General features: G+C 42.2%; 1 protein-coding gene across 2 annotated transcripts in view; it reads right to left on the bottom strand.

Moving 5' to 3' along the window:
- GLG1 (golgi glycoprotein 1) overlaps positions 1 to 18,765 on the bottom strand; it is a 153,314-nt gene that overhangs the window by 83,789 nt on the left and 50,760 nt on the right. The window contains exons 1-2 of one of the 2 annotated variants that reach the window (XM_067534417.1): positions 11,953 to 11,992; positions 5,399 to 5,431 (exon numbers count right to left, since the gene is read on the bottom strand). Coding sequence is in view for 1 of the 2 variants with exons in the window: in XM_067534416.1 (XP_067390517.1) it covers positions 5,399 to 5,431 (33 nt within the window). In the remaining variant the exon portion in view is untranslated. Of the gene's footprint in view, positions 1 to 5,398; positions 5,432 to 11,952; positions 11,993 to 18,765 lie in introns of those variants that run through there. The other variant, XM_067534416.1, reaches the window with a different exon arrangement.

The raw sequence follows: 18,765 nt of genomic DNA, 5'->3' as shown, positions 1-18,765 counted from the left end.
AATTTACATGACTGGCCACTGAAACAATGTAGCAAAGAATTTCCTCTTACCACTGGCATTTAAAACTCATTCATCACGTGGGAAGGGGGGTGGTGAAATCTTTCAAACCCTTAAGGAGACAAACTGCAAAGGGCTTGATGTGTGTGGGGGTGTGTGATTGCAGCTTGGATTTTAAACCCATTCACCGCAGGAAATGAAGATTTAAATCTTCCCGGGGCTGCTCTGGAGGAGGGTACTGAAATGGGGCATCATGGGATACAGTCTGGAGGCCAATTAATTCGAATTAAGTCCCATTGCATCCACACTCTCACTAATGTGAATTACCTGATGCGCTTCAGGCGCTAATCCACTTGCAGAGGTGGTTTTATTAATTCGATTTTAAAGGTTCCTTAATTCGAATTAACAATGTGCAAGTGTAGACGCGGGAGTAATTAATTCGAATTAAGGGACTTTAAATTGAATTAAGCCACCAGTGTAGACCAGGACAAAGTAATGCATTCAATTCACTAATCTTTCTGTACAAATTGTATGGCTTAGTTGTGCAACATAATATTCTCTATGCAGATCAGTGATGTCCTCAGTATAACTGGATTCATGCCAGAATCCTTCTAACTAATGCCTGGCTGGAAAGGAGATGCCAGACAGCTCCTCATTAACAAAATAACATCAAGAATGAATTCTGTTGTGATGGCACGCCATGAAAACTTAGGAGTTCTCTCTTAGAAAGGCTAATGTCACTTTGTCAGTAAAACAGAACCTAGTTAACACCCAAACTCCTGTATGAGAATCACAGCTCCTCCTAGGAGAGAGTCTGGGATTAGTTTATTAAATAGGATCTAATCGGTTATACTGGTCCACAGTGAATTTCACTTGCAGCTGGGGATGTAAAAGCCTAAACATTTAAATGGTAATCAGCTGGGGGAGAGGGGGAAAGTGGCAGCTGGGCTTGCCTCCCCATGAGCGAGAGCAGCTGGGCAGCTCTTGCTACTATCTGAGTTCCATGGGAGTGGGTGGGCCACTTCTAAAGGCCCCTCCCCCAGCCTAAGGGGAGGAGTCACTGGACCCAGGACTCAATTGATTTCGTGGGAAAAAATGTAATGAAGAAACAGGAAGGGGTGTGGGGGGTCAAAGGGTCAAACGGAGGGAACCGGAAGGGGACACCAAGCAGAGAACCCCAGACAGCGCCCACTGCTCCCAGAAGATGTCAAGGGAACCAGCAGACACCGCCCAGAAGAACTCTGCCCAGATGCGTGAGTGAACAGAGGAACAGAAATAGGCCCCACAGTTGAAGAGTGCCCCTCCAGCCAACCTCCTCTCTCTGGTGTTATAGATGGCCACTTTGGCCAGGGCTAGGAGGAGGTTGACAAGGAGGTCCTGCAACTTTGTGGGGCCACAGATGGGATGTGCATATAAAAACAAGTGGGGGGGAAAAGTGCAGCCAAGAGGTTCTGGAGGAGCCGGAACAAGGGCTGCAGCCTGGCGCATTCCAGGTAGACGTGCGCCAGGATCTCCCTCGTGCCGCAAAAGGGGCGGGTGTTGGGGCGAGGGGTGAACAGCGCCAGGTACACGCCTGTGCTCACAGTTCTGTGAAGGAGCCGCCAACTGATGTCACCAGCAGGCTGTGGGGTCAGGGTGGAGTAGAGGCTGGCTCCAGGAGAGGCACAGCGCCCAGCACAAGCCCCGCATGCGCAGGGCGGGCACGGAAGGGAGGGAAGGGCCACAGCTGGCCTTGGCTCCCCGTGAACGAGAGCAGCTGGGCAGCTCTTGCTCATGGGGAGGTACAGAACCCAGCATGAGGGGGTGGCGGAGACACCTGCAGCTGGGCTCAACTCACCTCCACATGAGAGCTGCCCAGCTACGGCTGTGCGTGCATGGTGGGGGAAAGCTGCAGCTAGGCAGCTCTCGCTTGGCAGTGAGGAGCCAAGCCCAGCATAGTTCCCCCTTCCACTGTGTTTAACCAGTTAAATGTTCTATTTTTAGAACACAAACAGGTTCTTAATTAAACAAATTTTTACATCCCTACTTGCAGCACATGATGCTCTGCATAAACATGGATGTCCCAGCTGCCCTAAAGCACCTTTGCAGAGATCAATTTAAAGGAAGAAATACAAGACAAGGTAGCAAGAATTCAATAAATTTGGCTACAGATCAGAGCTAGCCTTGGTCCATATGGTAAGTCCCCGTTACCACTACTAGCTTATTCCACTGCACTTCTCACCAGAAGCATAGGAGTTTAACAAAATGTGTATTTCAAACAACTATTTTATACTTGTTGGAAGACAGGATACTGGGCTAGATGGACCATTGGTCTGACCCATTATGGCTGATCTTGTGACAAAATAATCTATTAAGGGGTCAAGCTAATATTGTGTCAGACTGGCATTATACATCAACATTTAATAAAACAAAAAAACTTAAATATAATTAGGCAGCAGACATGCTGTCACCTAAATAGGACAACTTTGTTTAAAAGCCTTCAGAAGGCAGAAGCAGCAACATTTGGAGCATTGAAGATGACACAGGTACAGAAGACCTATGAATTTCTTCCACTCCCTGAATTCCAATACTTGAAAGGTCAGATATGGAGATGATGACAGGACCTTAGGGTATTTTGGAAAGGGCGGGAGGCTCACGCTTTATGGCTTTTTCATATCTTTCAGAAGGCCTAGGGAGCTGCCATTAACTGATCCCAATGCAAGGGCAAAGCCTGAAGAGGGGTGGTGGTGAAGGACTGTAGACACCTCCACCATGAACTGGGAGGTCAATAAGAGGTGGCAAGAATGTGCCAATGATACTGGAATAACAGACATAACAGGAGACTCTCAGATCAAGGAACTGCCAAGATGACTTTACCGCAGATGGGAGATCACAGTTCTGAGTCTCTATAAGCTGGATCAAATGCTTTCATAGGGAAGTGAGAATGGGGACCAAAGACTGCAGACCAAAGAATGTTTCATACCAGGGAAATGCAGGATTGTTCACAGACATGAAGTCGGAAGGAAGCCTTATTAACTTCCCTGGCAGGCGCCAAGGCATAACTCTGATCTGGGAAACATATTTGATTCTCAATCCCATACATTCTGCACCAAAGGACACTTTAATACATGATCCTTTCAGGACCTCTATCACCTGTTGTATCCACTGGGCTATAATGAAGGTGCCTCTTGGCACTATGTCCTCTTTTCAGCACCGGACATTATACAATGGCTGTGGGCTGTTGATCCAGACTACACTGTTGGGAGTGTTTTAGTTCTGATGTACTAGGAGCTGGTTTCTTTTATTTATGGTCGGGGCAGAGGGTGGGGAATCTAGGGTTCTGAAGTTGTTGGACCCGAAGCGTTGGTTGCAGCAGCAAGAGCCTGGGCCTTCCACAGGCTTATTAATCAGGAAGAAAAAGCGCAAACTGGAAATATGCAGGGCAGTTCTCTGGCTTGTGCAATACAGGAGGGCAGACTAGATAGATTTTGCCGCCAGATGGGACCATGGGGACTATGACTCTAAGATCACGACAGGCCTGAGGGATGAAGTTGACATACATCAAGCAGCCCTTGGAGAATGCCCCTACCATTTCAGGCAGGAAGTGCTGGTCATCATTTTGTTTTTACACGATATTTAAAACTCACCCTCATCTAGATCTGCTTTTTTAAAAGCACAGAAATACATTGCACAATCCTAGCAACGACACCAGCTACTGTAAATAAACTAATTTTTATTTGATTTAAGAATGAACACTAAACTAGCAAAGCTACCAAAATTTTATTCAGCTACAAAAGTGAATTCCAAGTATCGGTTTGGCAATCTGGAATTTAGCTAACAGGCTGGTCATTGATAAACAAGGTAATCAGAAGAAACCTGTCCTAGACCCAGTAGTGTGTTTCAAGTGCTCTCCAAACCCTATACCTTCCCATATCATCAGATCAAATCAAACTGATCATGTTCTTTTCCACTCTACCACAGCAGTTTCCATGTGAGTGACTAAGATTTTTAGTGAATGAAGATGATCGTGTAAGCCAGATTTTCTAAGGTTAACAGCATTAAGTGCAAGAATACGGGATTCTTTTGAGTCATTTCTGTGACATCTATGTGCCAACTGGAAGAGGGCACAGGGAATGCAAAGGGGGACACGGAATCTTTCAGCAAAGAAGCAATGTGACAGCATGCTTCTCTCATGAAAGAAGTGTCACAACCAGCATGGCTGACTGGCTGGCTGTAAAGCCTTGCAAGGATTTGGGGTAAGCCATACTCTACAACACATGGAGTACCATGTTAATTAAGTCTAGGCTGTAGAATGCATTATTTTATGTGTAACCATTTGTTCCCAATACTTCTACCTGCTACTACTTGAATCTCTATGCTTAGCTAAATTTATACTTGTTTTCACTATCAACAAATGTAAGTGCTGTGTATTAAGTGACAGTGATCTGAAGAGGGACTGGCAAGCTGGGCTTAGTATTTTTGGAAGCAGCAAATCTGTGAATACTGCGAGTCCAGTGGAACTGGGGCTGAAGACTCCAGCACGACACTCAGAGGGCTCAAGCAGGGAAATGTGCCTATCACTAACTTGCAGAGTGACAGCGGGGCCTGTGTTACTCATGGAGTTGGGGAGCTGACCCAAGGAAGGCACGGACAAGCTTTCCTCATGCTAACAGCAGAGGTGCCCACAACAGTGGGAGCCCCTGGGAAGCGTCACAATTACCTTCTGAGCTAATATGGAAACTCTATGCTCTTTGTCAAGACAAATAGGACAATGTCTGGTTTCTTTCTACCTTTTATGGTATGTGAAAATCTCCAGGATCCAGCCTGCACAGAGAGGACCTGTTGTTGACTACACCACACCAGGGATTCTCAGACTCTACCCAATTGAGGGACATAGTGTTCCCAGGAGTTTAAGGGCAACATTTACCATGCGCAAGATGGAAAAGATTTTAACCACCTTGCCCTTTAACACAGAGGTGTGGTTCATAGACTATACAGGTCTCAGCATGCAACACTACATTTTGTGCCAAGGGACTCACCTCCAGTGAGGACTGACCATTGCATACTGGGATCTGCAACCTCTATGAACAATGAGGTCACATTGAGAACTCTGGAAGTTATGGGCACTCCTACCTTAAACCAAGTGATCCATGGATGAAGACTCAGAGTTAAGCAGCCAGCACCTTCCCTACTGCAAACGTGAATTCAGAAAGCCAAAATGGGACTGTGTGTGGAGGTAAGGAAACCGGCTCCATGTTCCCTTGCCGGGGGTCAGACCAGGAACCCATATTGGCACAGGAAACATTACAGCTTACAGAAAGTGTTGCTTTCTCTCGCTGCAAAAAAGCTAGGGGTTGCTGCAGGAAATAAGTTTCAAATGCTATAGCTAGCTAGAGAGCAAAGAAAATCAACTGATACTTACATGGTTGCAGTCTGAAGAGATTTCATTGTCCGGCTGAAAGAAAAAGAAAAAGGAGCTTTAGTCCAGATCTCATGTGAACTGTTTAACACAAGCTAAAGAATGGGAATGTTAAATCTTCAAAATACTGCAGAAAAATTAAGGATACAAATTTACATTTTCCAAAACATTTTAAGATTACTTCTTACCATGAAAGTTATTTCACAAAGTAAATAGGAAGTGTTAAAAGTTACATAACAAGAATGCTGCTGCATAAATACCATTAAGACTTCACTAACAAAGAAATCAACACATGCCTCGATTGTCCCAATTTTAGTGAGACATTATACTGTTCAGCGATTTTCTAGGCACCATTTCACTTTACAGCCTTGAAGTTGCACAGTAAGAGCAGGATTCATGTAGTTCCCACATAGCTAGGTCTCTTGTGCACCTCCTGATCTGCACTCAGCTCAGTTACTCATGTGTTACAAGGCAAGAAGGCAGAACACTTGTGAAAAAGACAAGTAGATCAGAGGGTACAGATGCTGAATGAGTACTAACACCCAAGCTCATCCCTGGAAAAGTGGAAGAGGGTATGGCTGCCTTACTTCCAGGGTCCTTGCTCTGCATTTGGGAGGCTGTCCCATATTTCGGCTCTGAGAGGATGAGCAGTAGGGACCAAAAGGTAATATTTGGAATTCAATCTTTTACCAAGAGAAATGAATAAGCCCTGACGTTCAGGTGTCTTTTGGATTGGATTAGATTTAACATATGTTTTTACTGGGATCCATAAAGATAAAAATACTGTCCCAGCCATAGAAATTCAAGTGATGAGTTTATTAACAAATAGACCAGACCAGTCTAATTCTAACGTACTCGCAGGACAGCTGGAAAAAAGGGGACCGCTTCTCCAGGATGAATCAGCAGCTTAGGCTGCAAGACCAGCCAGATTAATTTCCTCATTTCAACATTAATTTACCTCTCTCTCTATGGGGAAAGAAGGGTTTGGCAAGTACAAAAGTATATGGGAGCAGTGTCTTGACACTACTATGACTGCCCCCTTAAACAGGCTATTAACATCTGGAAGAGCCAACCCTCTTCCATGATGGTGCTGTGACAAGAACTCAGAAGGAATGCACACGTGACCAGCATCTACTTCAATATCATTTGTAGCTCTGGTGTGCAATGCTTTAGACCAGAGACTTCAGCTCAGCTCTGACAGGTCACAGGCCTCAGGATCTCATATTGGGATCTGTTTGATCACTTTCACTTAAAATGAACTTGCCATTTGTTTCCTTTTCCCACCGCATGTGCCAATTCATTTTACACCATTAAAAGCTATAAGTATTTTTTTTAAATTGAAGCATGGGCTGGATGCTCAAAACAAGCGAGTCTCCCATCCCCAAGATCAGTACCACATCAGTATTTTAAAGTGGACTGGGAATTTCCCCCTTTAAGGCTGGGCAACTCTCCTAAGTCAGACCAACCCCAGCCTCACCTCACTACTGAGCCAGGCTACAAATAGGAAACTTACTGTCACACACTCGTCTCTTCTCCCACAGAAAAATGATCCCATGATTAACAGACAACACTTTATACCTCCACTGGAGCCCAACATTACTACTTTTCATATTTAAGTCCACATTATGTATTTGCTCTTTCATAGCCAGAGATCTCTGAAACAAGACTCCAAAAACTGCAAACATCACTGGAACCCATAACAATTTGTAAAGTAATTCTTGCATGCCAATTAAATATGGAATGTTAAGATGTCATCCGTTAATTTTCAGTAACTTACTGTAACCGCTTTAAATATTTGGAGACATGTTTGCTGCATACGTTATACCACCAACTTCACCACCCAATAGTGCTTCAGAGGAAGAACAAATGGCAGCAGCTTGTGGTAAAAATGGGACGTTTAGAAGAAACTTTCCAACGCCTTAATTACAGCAGTTGGTTGTGACCTCTAAATACTTTCCAATTATTTGGTACAGAGGCAAAGGGCGGTTTTTTACCTCTTCAGCGCTAACCCAAATGAGAAATCAAAGTGGCACTTAAAGGTTTAGCATTTCATTTAGATGGCTCTTCCAGTATCATTACAAGACTATTCCCAACTTTCTGATAACCTGAAGATTGGACTATCAGCTTTGTTAAAGGATATAAGAGCCTGTTCACAACTTTCTCATATTGCCGCTCATATGTTTCAAATTGAAATATTAACACATGGAAATATCAGATTTACAGTATTTTAAAGTTACATCTGCTTTTAACCACTAAATGTCTGTGATTTACAGGTTAAGTTTCCACCTCTTTACTCCCATCTTAGATCTTTCAGCTATGGCAGGAACCAAAACAGATGAGTTTCAGACTGAACTAATTGAAAAACAAGAGCCAGAATGCCCTCAATTAAACCTACCATCATATCTTTTAGACAAGGGCAGAGTTTCTTCACAGAAGGATGGAGGCTAGCACCGTTATTTCCCTAAGGTGGGCAGGGCTAAGCTAATGTGTTTGGTAAACAAAAGAATTTGTAAGATGAGAAAGCCATCCCAGAAGTCATCTCAGTTGCTCTGTTTTTTTGTTTTTATGACAATACCAAGTGCCCTTCAATCTCACCAGTTTAGGTTCAAATCTGCATAGGATTAGGGCTCAATTCAGGCTTTGGACACTAACCTGAGAGATTTAAACAACTTTTTATTAAAAATACTAATCACTTAAAAATGAAGACACTGGACTTTTCTAATACTTTGAGGTAAGTTTTCTGCTGTATTAAACAGAATCCTCCTTTCACTGTGACAGGCAGGTTGGGTTAAGTCAGGGGGTCGGGACTCCTCAAGGAGTCACAAGGTTATTCTGAGGGGGGGGTCACGAGCTGTCAGCCCCCACGCATACTGGGGCTGTGTCTGTCAGCCCTGGCATGGCTGACTGCCAGAGCCCTTCAGAGCTGGATGGCCAGAGAACAGCAGCTGCTGACTGGGTGCTCTGAAGGCAGTACCACCCCAGCTGCAGTGCAGAAGTAAGGGTGGCTGGTATAGGGGGTTGCTACAGCCCGAAATATTTTCAAAGGGGGTCCTAGCAAAAAAGTTTGAGAACCCCAGAGTTAAGTGGTCTTACATGCTGCATTATCTACAGTAACATTCTCTTGTAGGGATGTAGGTTTGGATCCAATTCTGGGCTGCTTGTCCCAATTTTTGAGAGAGGTGAACATTTTCCATCTTTAACTTATAGGATTCTTGTCTCTCACCAACAGAAGTTGGTCCAATAAAATATATTACCTCACCCTCCTCGTCTCTCTTTCAAGGATTCTGCAAGTTTTATCATGAGACTCACACTAGCACAATGTTAAGCTTTTGTTAGAATGTCAAAAGCAGAACAAGAACTTAATCAAATGCTGAGATTTATTTACTAGAAATGCTATCAACTCTTAAGAAAGAATATCTATCAATGACTGCAAAGCTAATCAAGAACCCAAGCGGCAACACCAATTCCCAACCATATATACATATCAGTTCTCTGTAACCTTGCTTAGTAGCTTCTGATTTCCATTGCATTCCCAGAGGTCATCTACCAGCAGTAACTGTGTTTAAAAGACTTTATTTTCCTTGTTTAGTAATATTTAGCTACATGCAACCTGACTGAAAGAGCACAACTACTCCTAAGTGTCCCCAGGCACATCTAAGGCCAATTCACTCTTAAGTGGCAATAGTTTAAACTAGGGAAGGCTGTAGAAGATGAGCTATAAACTACGGGTTAAAGCAGTGGCTCTCAATCTTTCCAGACTACTGTACCCCTTTCAGGAGTCTGATTTGTCTTGCATACCCTCCAGTTTCACCTCATTTAAAAACTACTTGCTTACAAAATCAGATATAAAAATATAAGTGTCACAGCACACTATTTCTGAAAAATTGCTTACTTTCTCATTTTTACCATATAGTAATAAAATAAATCAATTGGAGTATATTGAACTTACATTTCAGTGTATTACTATATAGAGAAGCATAAACAAGACATTGTCCATAGGAAATTTTAGTTTGTACTGACTTCCCTAGTGCTTTTTATGTAGCCTGTTGTAAAACTAGGCAAATATCTAAATGAGTTGATGTACCCTGGAAGACCTCTGCGTACCCCCAGGGTTTAAAGGAGTCACTAATTAATGGTAAGGGGGGAACCATGGTGAGTGTGGGGAACTCTGTCATCAATTTCTGCAGAATTTAAATATCAACTAGAAATCTAGTCTTTACAAAATGCAAATTAATGGGGGGATCAAGTGTAGTGTCTGACCCCAAGCCCCCCAACCAATTTGTTTACATTCACATTTCCCTACCTTCATAAAGATTTTTCTCTCCCTGCTGCTATATGAGAGATCCATATGGACAGGTAAAACACACAAAGTGCTATACCCAAAGCAAGGAAAATAAATACCCAAAGCAAGCAAAAGTAAAATAATTCTCTAATCTTTCTTTCTATTGTAGTCTGAGGTATTGCTTATAACAGGAAAACAATTTTCAAACAATGTCATTTGACGATATCATTTTAATCTTTTATTTTTAAGACAAAATGAAGTTTTTAGCCCTTCTGGCTACAAAATAAGCCTTCAAATGTAACCCAGGGCAGTGCTGCCCTCTTAAGTGCGAGATAAATCACTTCCCTGGCTCTGCACCTGCACATGGTTTTCTGGAGGGAGCAGCACAGCAAAATGAAAGACTGATCAGTTTCACTGCTGTACAGAACCCTGTGGGTGGCAAGCAGCAGCAAAACAGTGAATCACATCAGTTTCATGATGCTGTTTAGGAAAGCACTGGGCAACAGCAGAGGCAGGCATTGGAGCGAACTACATAGAAACTGCCCATAAGATTGAGGTTTTGAGATCGCTGGATGAAAAAGGCACAGAGCAGTGGAGACACAGGCCTTGTGCAGCAGCCTAGATGCTCTAGGGAAAGTAGATGGGACAGAAAGGAGGAACTTTCAAGTAACTAGAGAGGGGTGGAGACTCAAATTCAGACATCTCCTAACCTGAGGATTAAAAATATGGAATCCTCAAGTAAAAGTAAGGGGTAGCACCCTGGTAGGACTTCCACTTAGCAGCTTCAAAGAGCATGGATGGCTGCCTCTTTTCACATTTATCTCCATAGACCCCTTCACACTCAGTAACACTTGGCAGCATATGTAACCTGTAGAGTAAGGTACTATTCCTGATTCCAATTAAAGATAAGCAATACCTCAGAGTGAATACCACCCTTATGAGACAGATGCAAACTAAAGTAAATTTTTGCTTCCATGCTGCATTACAAGTAATAAAAACCCATGGTGAACTAGATTCATAGATTCTAAGGTCATAAGAAACCAACATGATCATCTCTTCCCTCCTGCTTAACAGGCCACAAAACTTCCCCCAAATTAATGTGTTTGAAATAAAGCATATTGTTTAGAAAAATACCCAAACTTTAAAAAATGGCAGGAAAGGAGAATCCACCACAACCCTTGATACCTACTATATATATATATATATATATATATATAGAGAGAGAGAGAGAGAGAGAGAGAGAGAGAGAGAGAGAGTAGGTGTGTGTGTATATATATATATATATATATATATATTATATATTGTGGCAGACAGCGGGCTTCCCTCTAGTGGATCTCACACTTCACCTCTCGTAGTGGGCCAGGGAGTCGTCCGTCTCCCCGGGGAGGCGGGTAGGGACCCGGGCCCGCCCGCTCCTCCAGGTCCCAGCCCAGGGGCCCTATGGGTAGCAGCTATGAGCTGCTGACACTGTATTCGCAGTTGCAGTCTTTTTCCCCTGGGCTACTTTTTCCCCCTTAGTCCTTCTGGCCTCTCAGCCGTTTCCTTGCTGACCAAACTGGGCTCAGTAGCTCTCTTGGGACTCCTCCACTCTCCCACATCTCCACTGTACTCCTATCTGCTCCTCAGCTCCTCATAGCACAGCACAGCACACTTACTCCTCCAGCTTGTGCATTATTTCTCTGGAGCAGTGGGCTTTCATCAGGCACCTCAGCTGCTCCTAATTGCCCTCTACTGACTCTGGCTAGTCTGCAGGGAATAAAGCCCTGAGCATTCTGGGGCTTACATACCTCCCATCATGCACTCTCCTACTGCCCTTGCTATATCACAATATATATGCACACAAGCTAACAATAAAGAAAAGCATGAAATAAGCTTTTCAACCTTAGAACTTTGCTTTAAAAAAATTAGTTTCCATTATAAGACCAGGTCAGCAACACTTCATTCTTATAAAACACCTTTCATCCACAGATCAAACCACATTAGCAAAAAGTCACCATAGCCCTTTGAAGTAGATATCCCCATTTTACAGAGAAATAATTTGGGGTGGAGACAAAACAAGTAGTGCAAAACCACAAATCAAGCCAACAATAAGAGCCCAAAACAGAACTCAGGAGTCATGGCTTTAATTTTAGAATTAGGACTCTATGTCACCACGCTACTGTTGCAACACAGTACCTGATATGTCCACCTCTCGCCCCCACCTAACCACCTGGTGCATCAGCAAAACCTCGACCTGACCTTATTAGGCCATTTCCTCGCCCCTCCTGAAACTGACCTTATTAGGCCATTTCCTGGCCCCTCCTGAAACTGACCAGGTGATGAGAGCAGCTGCCTCATCACCCAGCCAAAGGTTTGTCCTGGTTCAAATATCTCCCCTCCAATCCGGAGCAACCTTGGCTACCTGAAGCCCCTAGTATAAAACCGGGGCACGCCCCAGGCTCCGGTTGAGAGAGCTCACCATCTGGCCCGTCCCTATCTCTCCCGCTCCCGACTCCGAGCCCTACAAGCAGTCTTTCTGTGTTTCTGCTGTTCAGCAAGCTTCGGGGTGTCATGTTGCAGCTCTTTCTGATGCTGGTAAGACGTTAACCCTTTCTCTCCTCTCTCTCTTTTAGCTTTCGTTTAAAACTTGCTCTGTAAGCAATAGTCTCCCCCCCCCCCTCCTCCAACTGTATAAGAAAAAAGTAATCTAGTTTTTATATTCCTGTTGTTTTAATAAACCCTTAGTTTCCAACCGACTCATTATTGTCTCTCGGGGATCATTAACCTGTCGGGTCAGCTACCACCCAGCAAAGCCTATTCAACTAAATTCTGTACCTATACCATGAACTATCAAATGCCATGCAACTTCTTCTAATGACAGATCATGAATAGGTTTGTTCTATGGCACACAAACTTGGTTATGTGTACTGCTACTCCACAATTTACAAGATCCATAGAGCCCTCCTTAAGCCACATATTCAAAAATAAAGCTTTATTTTGTCCTATGCCTTTGGGATTCAGCAATGTCTGGAAACCATCCACAGCCAGATGTAGGACAAGGAAGATAAGAATGATAACCCACTGTGGCTAACGTCTGAGGATCTGGGGAGATCTAAAATTCTCTTAACCAGTAACTGGCTGAGCTTCCTCTTCTTTGTTCACTTTCAATTTTTATCCTACAGGGAGGAGACAGGATCTCAGTCAGTTTCACAAATGCCACCATTCCCATATTCAAGATCCCTGCTTTGAGAAAGGGAAAGGGTTGATGGAGCATTATTATTATTATCCCCATTAGAGAAGAGTTTGTTGCATTCATCATATTGATATACTCTTTAATAAGCAGTAACCAAAAGCACTGCAGCTGATATTGATGGTTAAATTTCAAGCGCTAGAGAACTGTTTTTGTTTTGGACTTAGAGTTATATCTACTACTTCCCTTGAATCTCTCCATTGGTTCCCTTCTCTCTCTCATCAAGTTCCTATTTGTTGTCACCCTTCCAAGCTCCGCATTCCTGTCCTCTCACTGTTTATCCAGCCTTGTCTCTGGCAGAATAGGGGCAGGAAACAATACAGATATCATCTCTGTTGTCCCAGTCATTCAATTCTCTCACAGCGCTCCTTACATATGGATTGCTCTTTTAAAACCAGGAAGCCAGGCCACTCCCAATCTCATGAAGACCCCCAGGAACCATGTGACATGAAGCCTACAAGAAATTAACCAGGAATAATGCTAGGCTGAAGGGCAGCTGGGAAATAGTTTCTGTAAGCAAAGAAAGCTTGGTACTACCAATATGTGCAGACATCGATTCATAAATGCTTACATGGCATACAGCTCCTTCCCTAGTTTTCATCCATTTTGTAATCTGAGACAAATGCTCTTCAGGGCAAGCATGAAGAAAGCATGTGGCCACTGTGGATATTAAAGCAATCTAAATACATACATAGTAAACTGATAAACCAAGCTAACTGAAGTCTGGTTTACATTGTCTCTAGCTGCACATTTAATAAAAAATAGGAAACAAATCTGGCATTGTAATATATCAGCAGGAAGCCCCTACTGTGTTTTAAAAGCAAACCTGTTTCGAGGAATCACACTGCATATTATATTTACTTAAATGCCATTAAAAGATCAAACACACTTAAGACAATCAGCAGACCCTCAACTCCCATGATGGTCTGGCTATTTTATTTTCCTTACTAAGTAAAAGGAGCAATCTAAAAAAAGGAAGGCAGTGATGAAAGTATACATTGGAACAATTGTTTCTACCCAGTCAGGTGTGCACTGGCCAAGACTGCCTAGCTGATGTAATACAAATTACGTCCAAATGCCTGAGCATCAACTGCCATCCAAACGTGCATGCAACTCTGTACGTTTACAGTATAGGATTAAAATGTCAAAGAGAACCAGAAGCAATTTAGTCTTAGAAACTGTTTTTGTACTATGCAAGACACTGCTACAAATACAAATCTATCTCATAACTCCACAACAAAGTGTTCTGCAACAAAGCCTATTTCCCTGGGTTACAAAACCGAGATTCCACAACCATCTCTGCTGATCTGCCAAACGCTTCTCTTTCCAAGTTCCAAATTACTGATCTTTTCAGACGTGAAAGCAGCAGACACATCGCTCAGAAAAGATGATAAAACGAGACCCAGTGACATCAAACTGGGAAGCCAAAAATCAAACAATACAAGAATATATTTAAGGTCTGACTTTTACAGAAGCCAGAGTCAGTCAAGGATGAAGATGTCTTGACCTGGTTGCTGCGCCCAGGAGCTATAGTAAATAGAATGAAAGGTGCTCCACGGTTTGAACAACCCACAATATCTGAACAGTAAGAGCAAAACTGCACTGAACCTTTGTTTTTGTCACTGTCAGGTCAGCAAATGTGACAATTCACCTTTCAAGTTAAGAACAGAAATCACTTGGTGGGGCCTGGTTACACATATAAAGTAATACCAAATAGCCAGCTGCTTTGAAGAAATGCTTAAAGTGCAATTTCAATCTAAGGATGACTAAGCACAAGAGCTCCAGGTTTATTCACTTAATTACGACAGATCACACATGATCAATCAACAAGCCCCCACCCCAGCTGCCAATTCTGTAAAGTCATGCTGAGATCTGAGTCTCAAGCAGGATTCTTTCAGGTCTGCGCATCAGCACCAATAATAGAGATTCTGCAACCCAAATGAAAGTAGTGACTTAGTTAATTTTGTTGATACAGAAGCACTCCTCCATAGCTCTATTGGTTCTGCTGAGCCAATTCTGGACTCTAAAACATAAAGAAAGATGATATGTTTTAGTGAGAAGGAAGCAATCACTATACAGAGTACAACACTCAGGATTTTTGCAGACCCTCTCTCCAGGTTTGTCTAACATTTCCTTTATGGAAATGTAATGCTGACACAGGCCATCAACATTCTTGCCAGAAGCTGAATCTCAACAACCCCACATCTCTTTGGGTACTCACATTTAATAATCTAAACTTATCTGGAAGATTTTGTGGAGGCAAAAAACCCAGCAGTCACTAGGCTCTACATGTAGAGAAATAGTCCAGGGGAAAGTATGAGGCTTATACAAAAGGGAGATAAGTGGGCACACTAAGAGCTTTTGCCTCTGGTAAGAAAATTAGAACAATGCAACTCAGCAGCTGCATAGGAGAAAAACAACTGGAGGCAGAGGCACAGGCGCATGTTTTGGTATGCAGAAGAGCAACATCAATACCATTCCTGAACTGCAACCTAACTCATTCCCTCAGGAGAACTGAGGTTATAATGAGTGCACACTTGTCAGCTGCCACAGATTGAAAAGCTGAGTTTGCAGACAAGAGGTTGCATGGCAGAAATTGTAAGAAGGCAGTGGAGCTATAGCTTGCTTTTCATTCAGAACTGATCAATAGGGCAGTGTGTAGACCAGTGTTTCTCAATTGGTGTGCCGCGGGAACCCTGTTAGGGTTCCGCGCCGCTGAGAGCAGCTGTTCTCCGCGCCACCGAAAAAGGGAAGATGTCCCGGATTTTCCGGCAGAGGGTATCCAGTGTAAGTGTAATTTAAATGTAATTTAATTGAGAAATGCTGACCTTTGCTTATTTCAACATTTGAAGACTGTTAAGAGTTTGGGGGGTTCCGCAATTATTTATGGAGTTCAAAAGGGTTCCGTGGCCAAATTTAATTGAGAAACACTTGTATAGACAGACACTGGCTTGAAATAACTTTGGCAGCTAACTAAGTTTGGATGTTGCTGTATTCAGTAACTGCAAAACACATCCTCCCCTCCCTGACTCTGTAGTTCTGAAACAAAGCAAAAACCTGAACTAAAAAAATTAAGGGGCAGAAATATTCATTTCATTGTTTATCTGGGTTTATTCTTGCAAAACAATAATAGACGTTTAAAAGCCAAGACACAATCTATGCACTGCACTGTTCTACCTAGGTACTTATGCTGCCCCACAACTCTCAGAGCCTGAATGCTTCCTAGTGCTCCAAAGAAGAACCACCCACATCCCTTCCTTTTTTGAGTGCAGGGGAAGTAGTCAGATCAGTTTATGAGATCCTCTCAATTGTGTTTGTGAGATAATACAAGTGGGTGAGTAGTGCATGAAAGCCAAGTAAAAAAACGAGCTTTATATTTAGATGTGAAAGTGGTGAGCTACGTGGTCATACTTTCTCTTGTGAAAGTATGTTCCACAGCCTAGGTCCAGTTCCAATAAAAGTTTTGTTTCTTGAACTCACAAGCTTCTCCTATTGGTTGACAGTGTAATTATTCTAATATTCTGGCCAGATGGAAGTGACCTTTTGTCACTATGGCAATTTGTCACATGACAGTGAGAAGACCCCAAAAGACCCCAAGGCTGCAGAGAACAAGTGGGAGTGTGGATACCCATGATAGCTGGGAATGAGAGGAGATGTTCTTTCAAGTGCAGCCCTTCTGCATGCATCATTTCAGTTTTGCCTGAGTTCAGTTTTAACCAGCAGATAGCTAGCTCATCAGAGTGCTGGGTTTGGCTAGGCATTGAGAAAGGTAGGTGCTGGGGTTGTATGTTTGACTAAAGCAAAAGTCAACCTGGGTGTCATCTGCATTCAGCTCCATTATGTTTCACCATCTCCCCCAGTAACTTCATATTGACATGGAATATCGCTAGAGGACTGAGCCTCACAGCCTACTGCAGGGGACAGCGCTTTTGTAGGTAGAGGAACAGTTGCCCACAGTGACTCAGTTAGGTCTGCGGGGAAGAACCTAGCCATTTCAGAGTATTCTGTTCTCCCTGCAGTTCACTGGGATGAGATACGAGTATTTGGTGATCATGGTATCAAATGCCACAGAAAAATTCATAGAAAACATGACATTTTAATCACCTGTCAAGGAAAGTGACTCATTCCACACGAGTGGGCAAGCAGAATTTTGCAGGGCTAATTTAGGCCATGAAAATGGAGACATTAGGAACACAGCTTAGCTACATTTCAGGGTACTCCTACGCTGTATATTTTAATGGCCTAAAATGAATCCACCTCTTGTAACAGCGCTCAAACTTTAGCCTCCCAGACAGCCAGTAATCAGAGTTCAGAATACCTCCTTTATGAAAAAGCAAGGCAGCCATTGCGGATCACTACCCACCTTTGTTCCTTAAACGAAAATTCAGGTTTAATATCAGAGAAACTAATGGTTGCTTACACAACAATTCATGGGTTTTTGCAATTGTGGTGAACATGATCAGATCTTGGACACTGTATGTTCAGTATGGGACCAGTGACAAAAAGTACTGCTACAAGAAGTGATTTAACAGGGATATTGAGCTCTCAGGGTTACAAAGATGTCTAAAGTCAAGAAAAGCTTTCATTCCATGCTGATTTAGAGTGATCACCTGTAGCTGTAGTCAGTCATATCATCTCAAAGGTACTGCCAATTAGTAGCCCACCAGGAAGAAAACAGGAGGGAAGCCCAGCAGTAGAAGCAGCAAGGTGGACTTGAGTCAAGCTCCCTCTCCTACTTTCAATTTGTGCTAACATTCCATGCTAGCAAGTTTTTGCTCCTTAAAAACTAGGATGCTGGCTCCCTAACGCACCCCCTACCAATCGATGCTCTAAACAGGATGGATAAAAATATTTTTTTTAAATTAAAAATGGATTTTTTGTTTTGCCAAAAAATATTTCCAGTAAAGTAGGGTTTTTGTTTTGTTTTTTTTAAAAACCCTATTTAAAATTAAATTTGAAATTGACAACCCATGTTAGGGCCTAAATTTATAACAATCTGTTTCATATCATTTACATTAAAAAAAATAAGCAGTTTGTGTTTACTGCCAAATTTTAAGGAAGTTAAACCACTAAACTGATAGATGACACTGGCTAAGCACCTGGAGTCAGAGTTTGTTGAAGTGCTAAACCAGCTTTTGACAACACTAACCTTTTCCACTGAGGAGAGAATATTTTATTCATTGCAGTGTAAAATCAGTTCAGTTCAATGTTCATTCAAACTTAAGAAATCATTTGCAAGTTGAGAAAGCAAGAAAGCTCATTTTCCTCTTCCAATCCTATAAATAAAAAGTAGGTGTGAAAGGGTGAGATCTACTAGTTTTAAAATCTTGAAAGACATGGTGATCAGAAAAAATATCAACTCAATTCATTAACTACCAATACTACTTCCTTGGTTTAATAAATTAGTTTGAAATGCAAAACATGTTTTGATAATTGTTGTATGTACCCAGCACTTTTAAGGCAGTTTAAAAAAAACATTTTAATGTTGTTTATGTACATTTTTAACTGAATTTGAATTTCCATCCAAAGAGAGCTCAACACAAATCACAAGTAAAAAGTTAATCAAGTAAACAAGAAATACATCATTCATCATTCTTCAACATAAAAATAAAAACTAATAATAGGAATAAATATAAATTAAGTTATGTAATTGCTTAAATAAATGTGTATAGATAGGAGGCTCAGACCCTCAAAGTGCCATGATTTCAACACAATACCTATGAGGAGCTAAGTCAGTGTGCATCCTTCTGGTTAGCAAAAAGAAGCTCTAAATTTAATGTAAATGCTATATTTAGATGCAAATCAACATGTTTTAATGGTTACCAATAAGAATCAACCTTTTTTTTTTTTTTTTTTTTA

The sequence above is a fragment of the Emydura macquarii genome, unplaced genomic scaffold, assembly GCF_026122565.2.
Source record: "Emydura macquarii macquarii isolate MOO-44397 ecotype Brisbane River unplaced genomic scaffold, CSIRO-AGI_Emac_v2 contig_3401, whole genome shotgun sequence".
NCBI classification, from domain to species: domain Eukaryota; kingdom Metazoa; phylum Chordata; order Testudines; family Chelidae; genus Emydura; species Emydura macquarii.
This window is presented reverse-complemented; position numbering and strand designations above follow the sequence as displayed.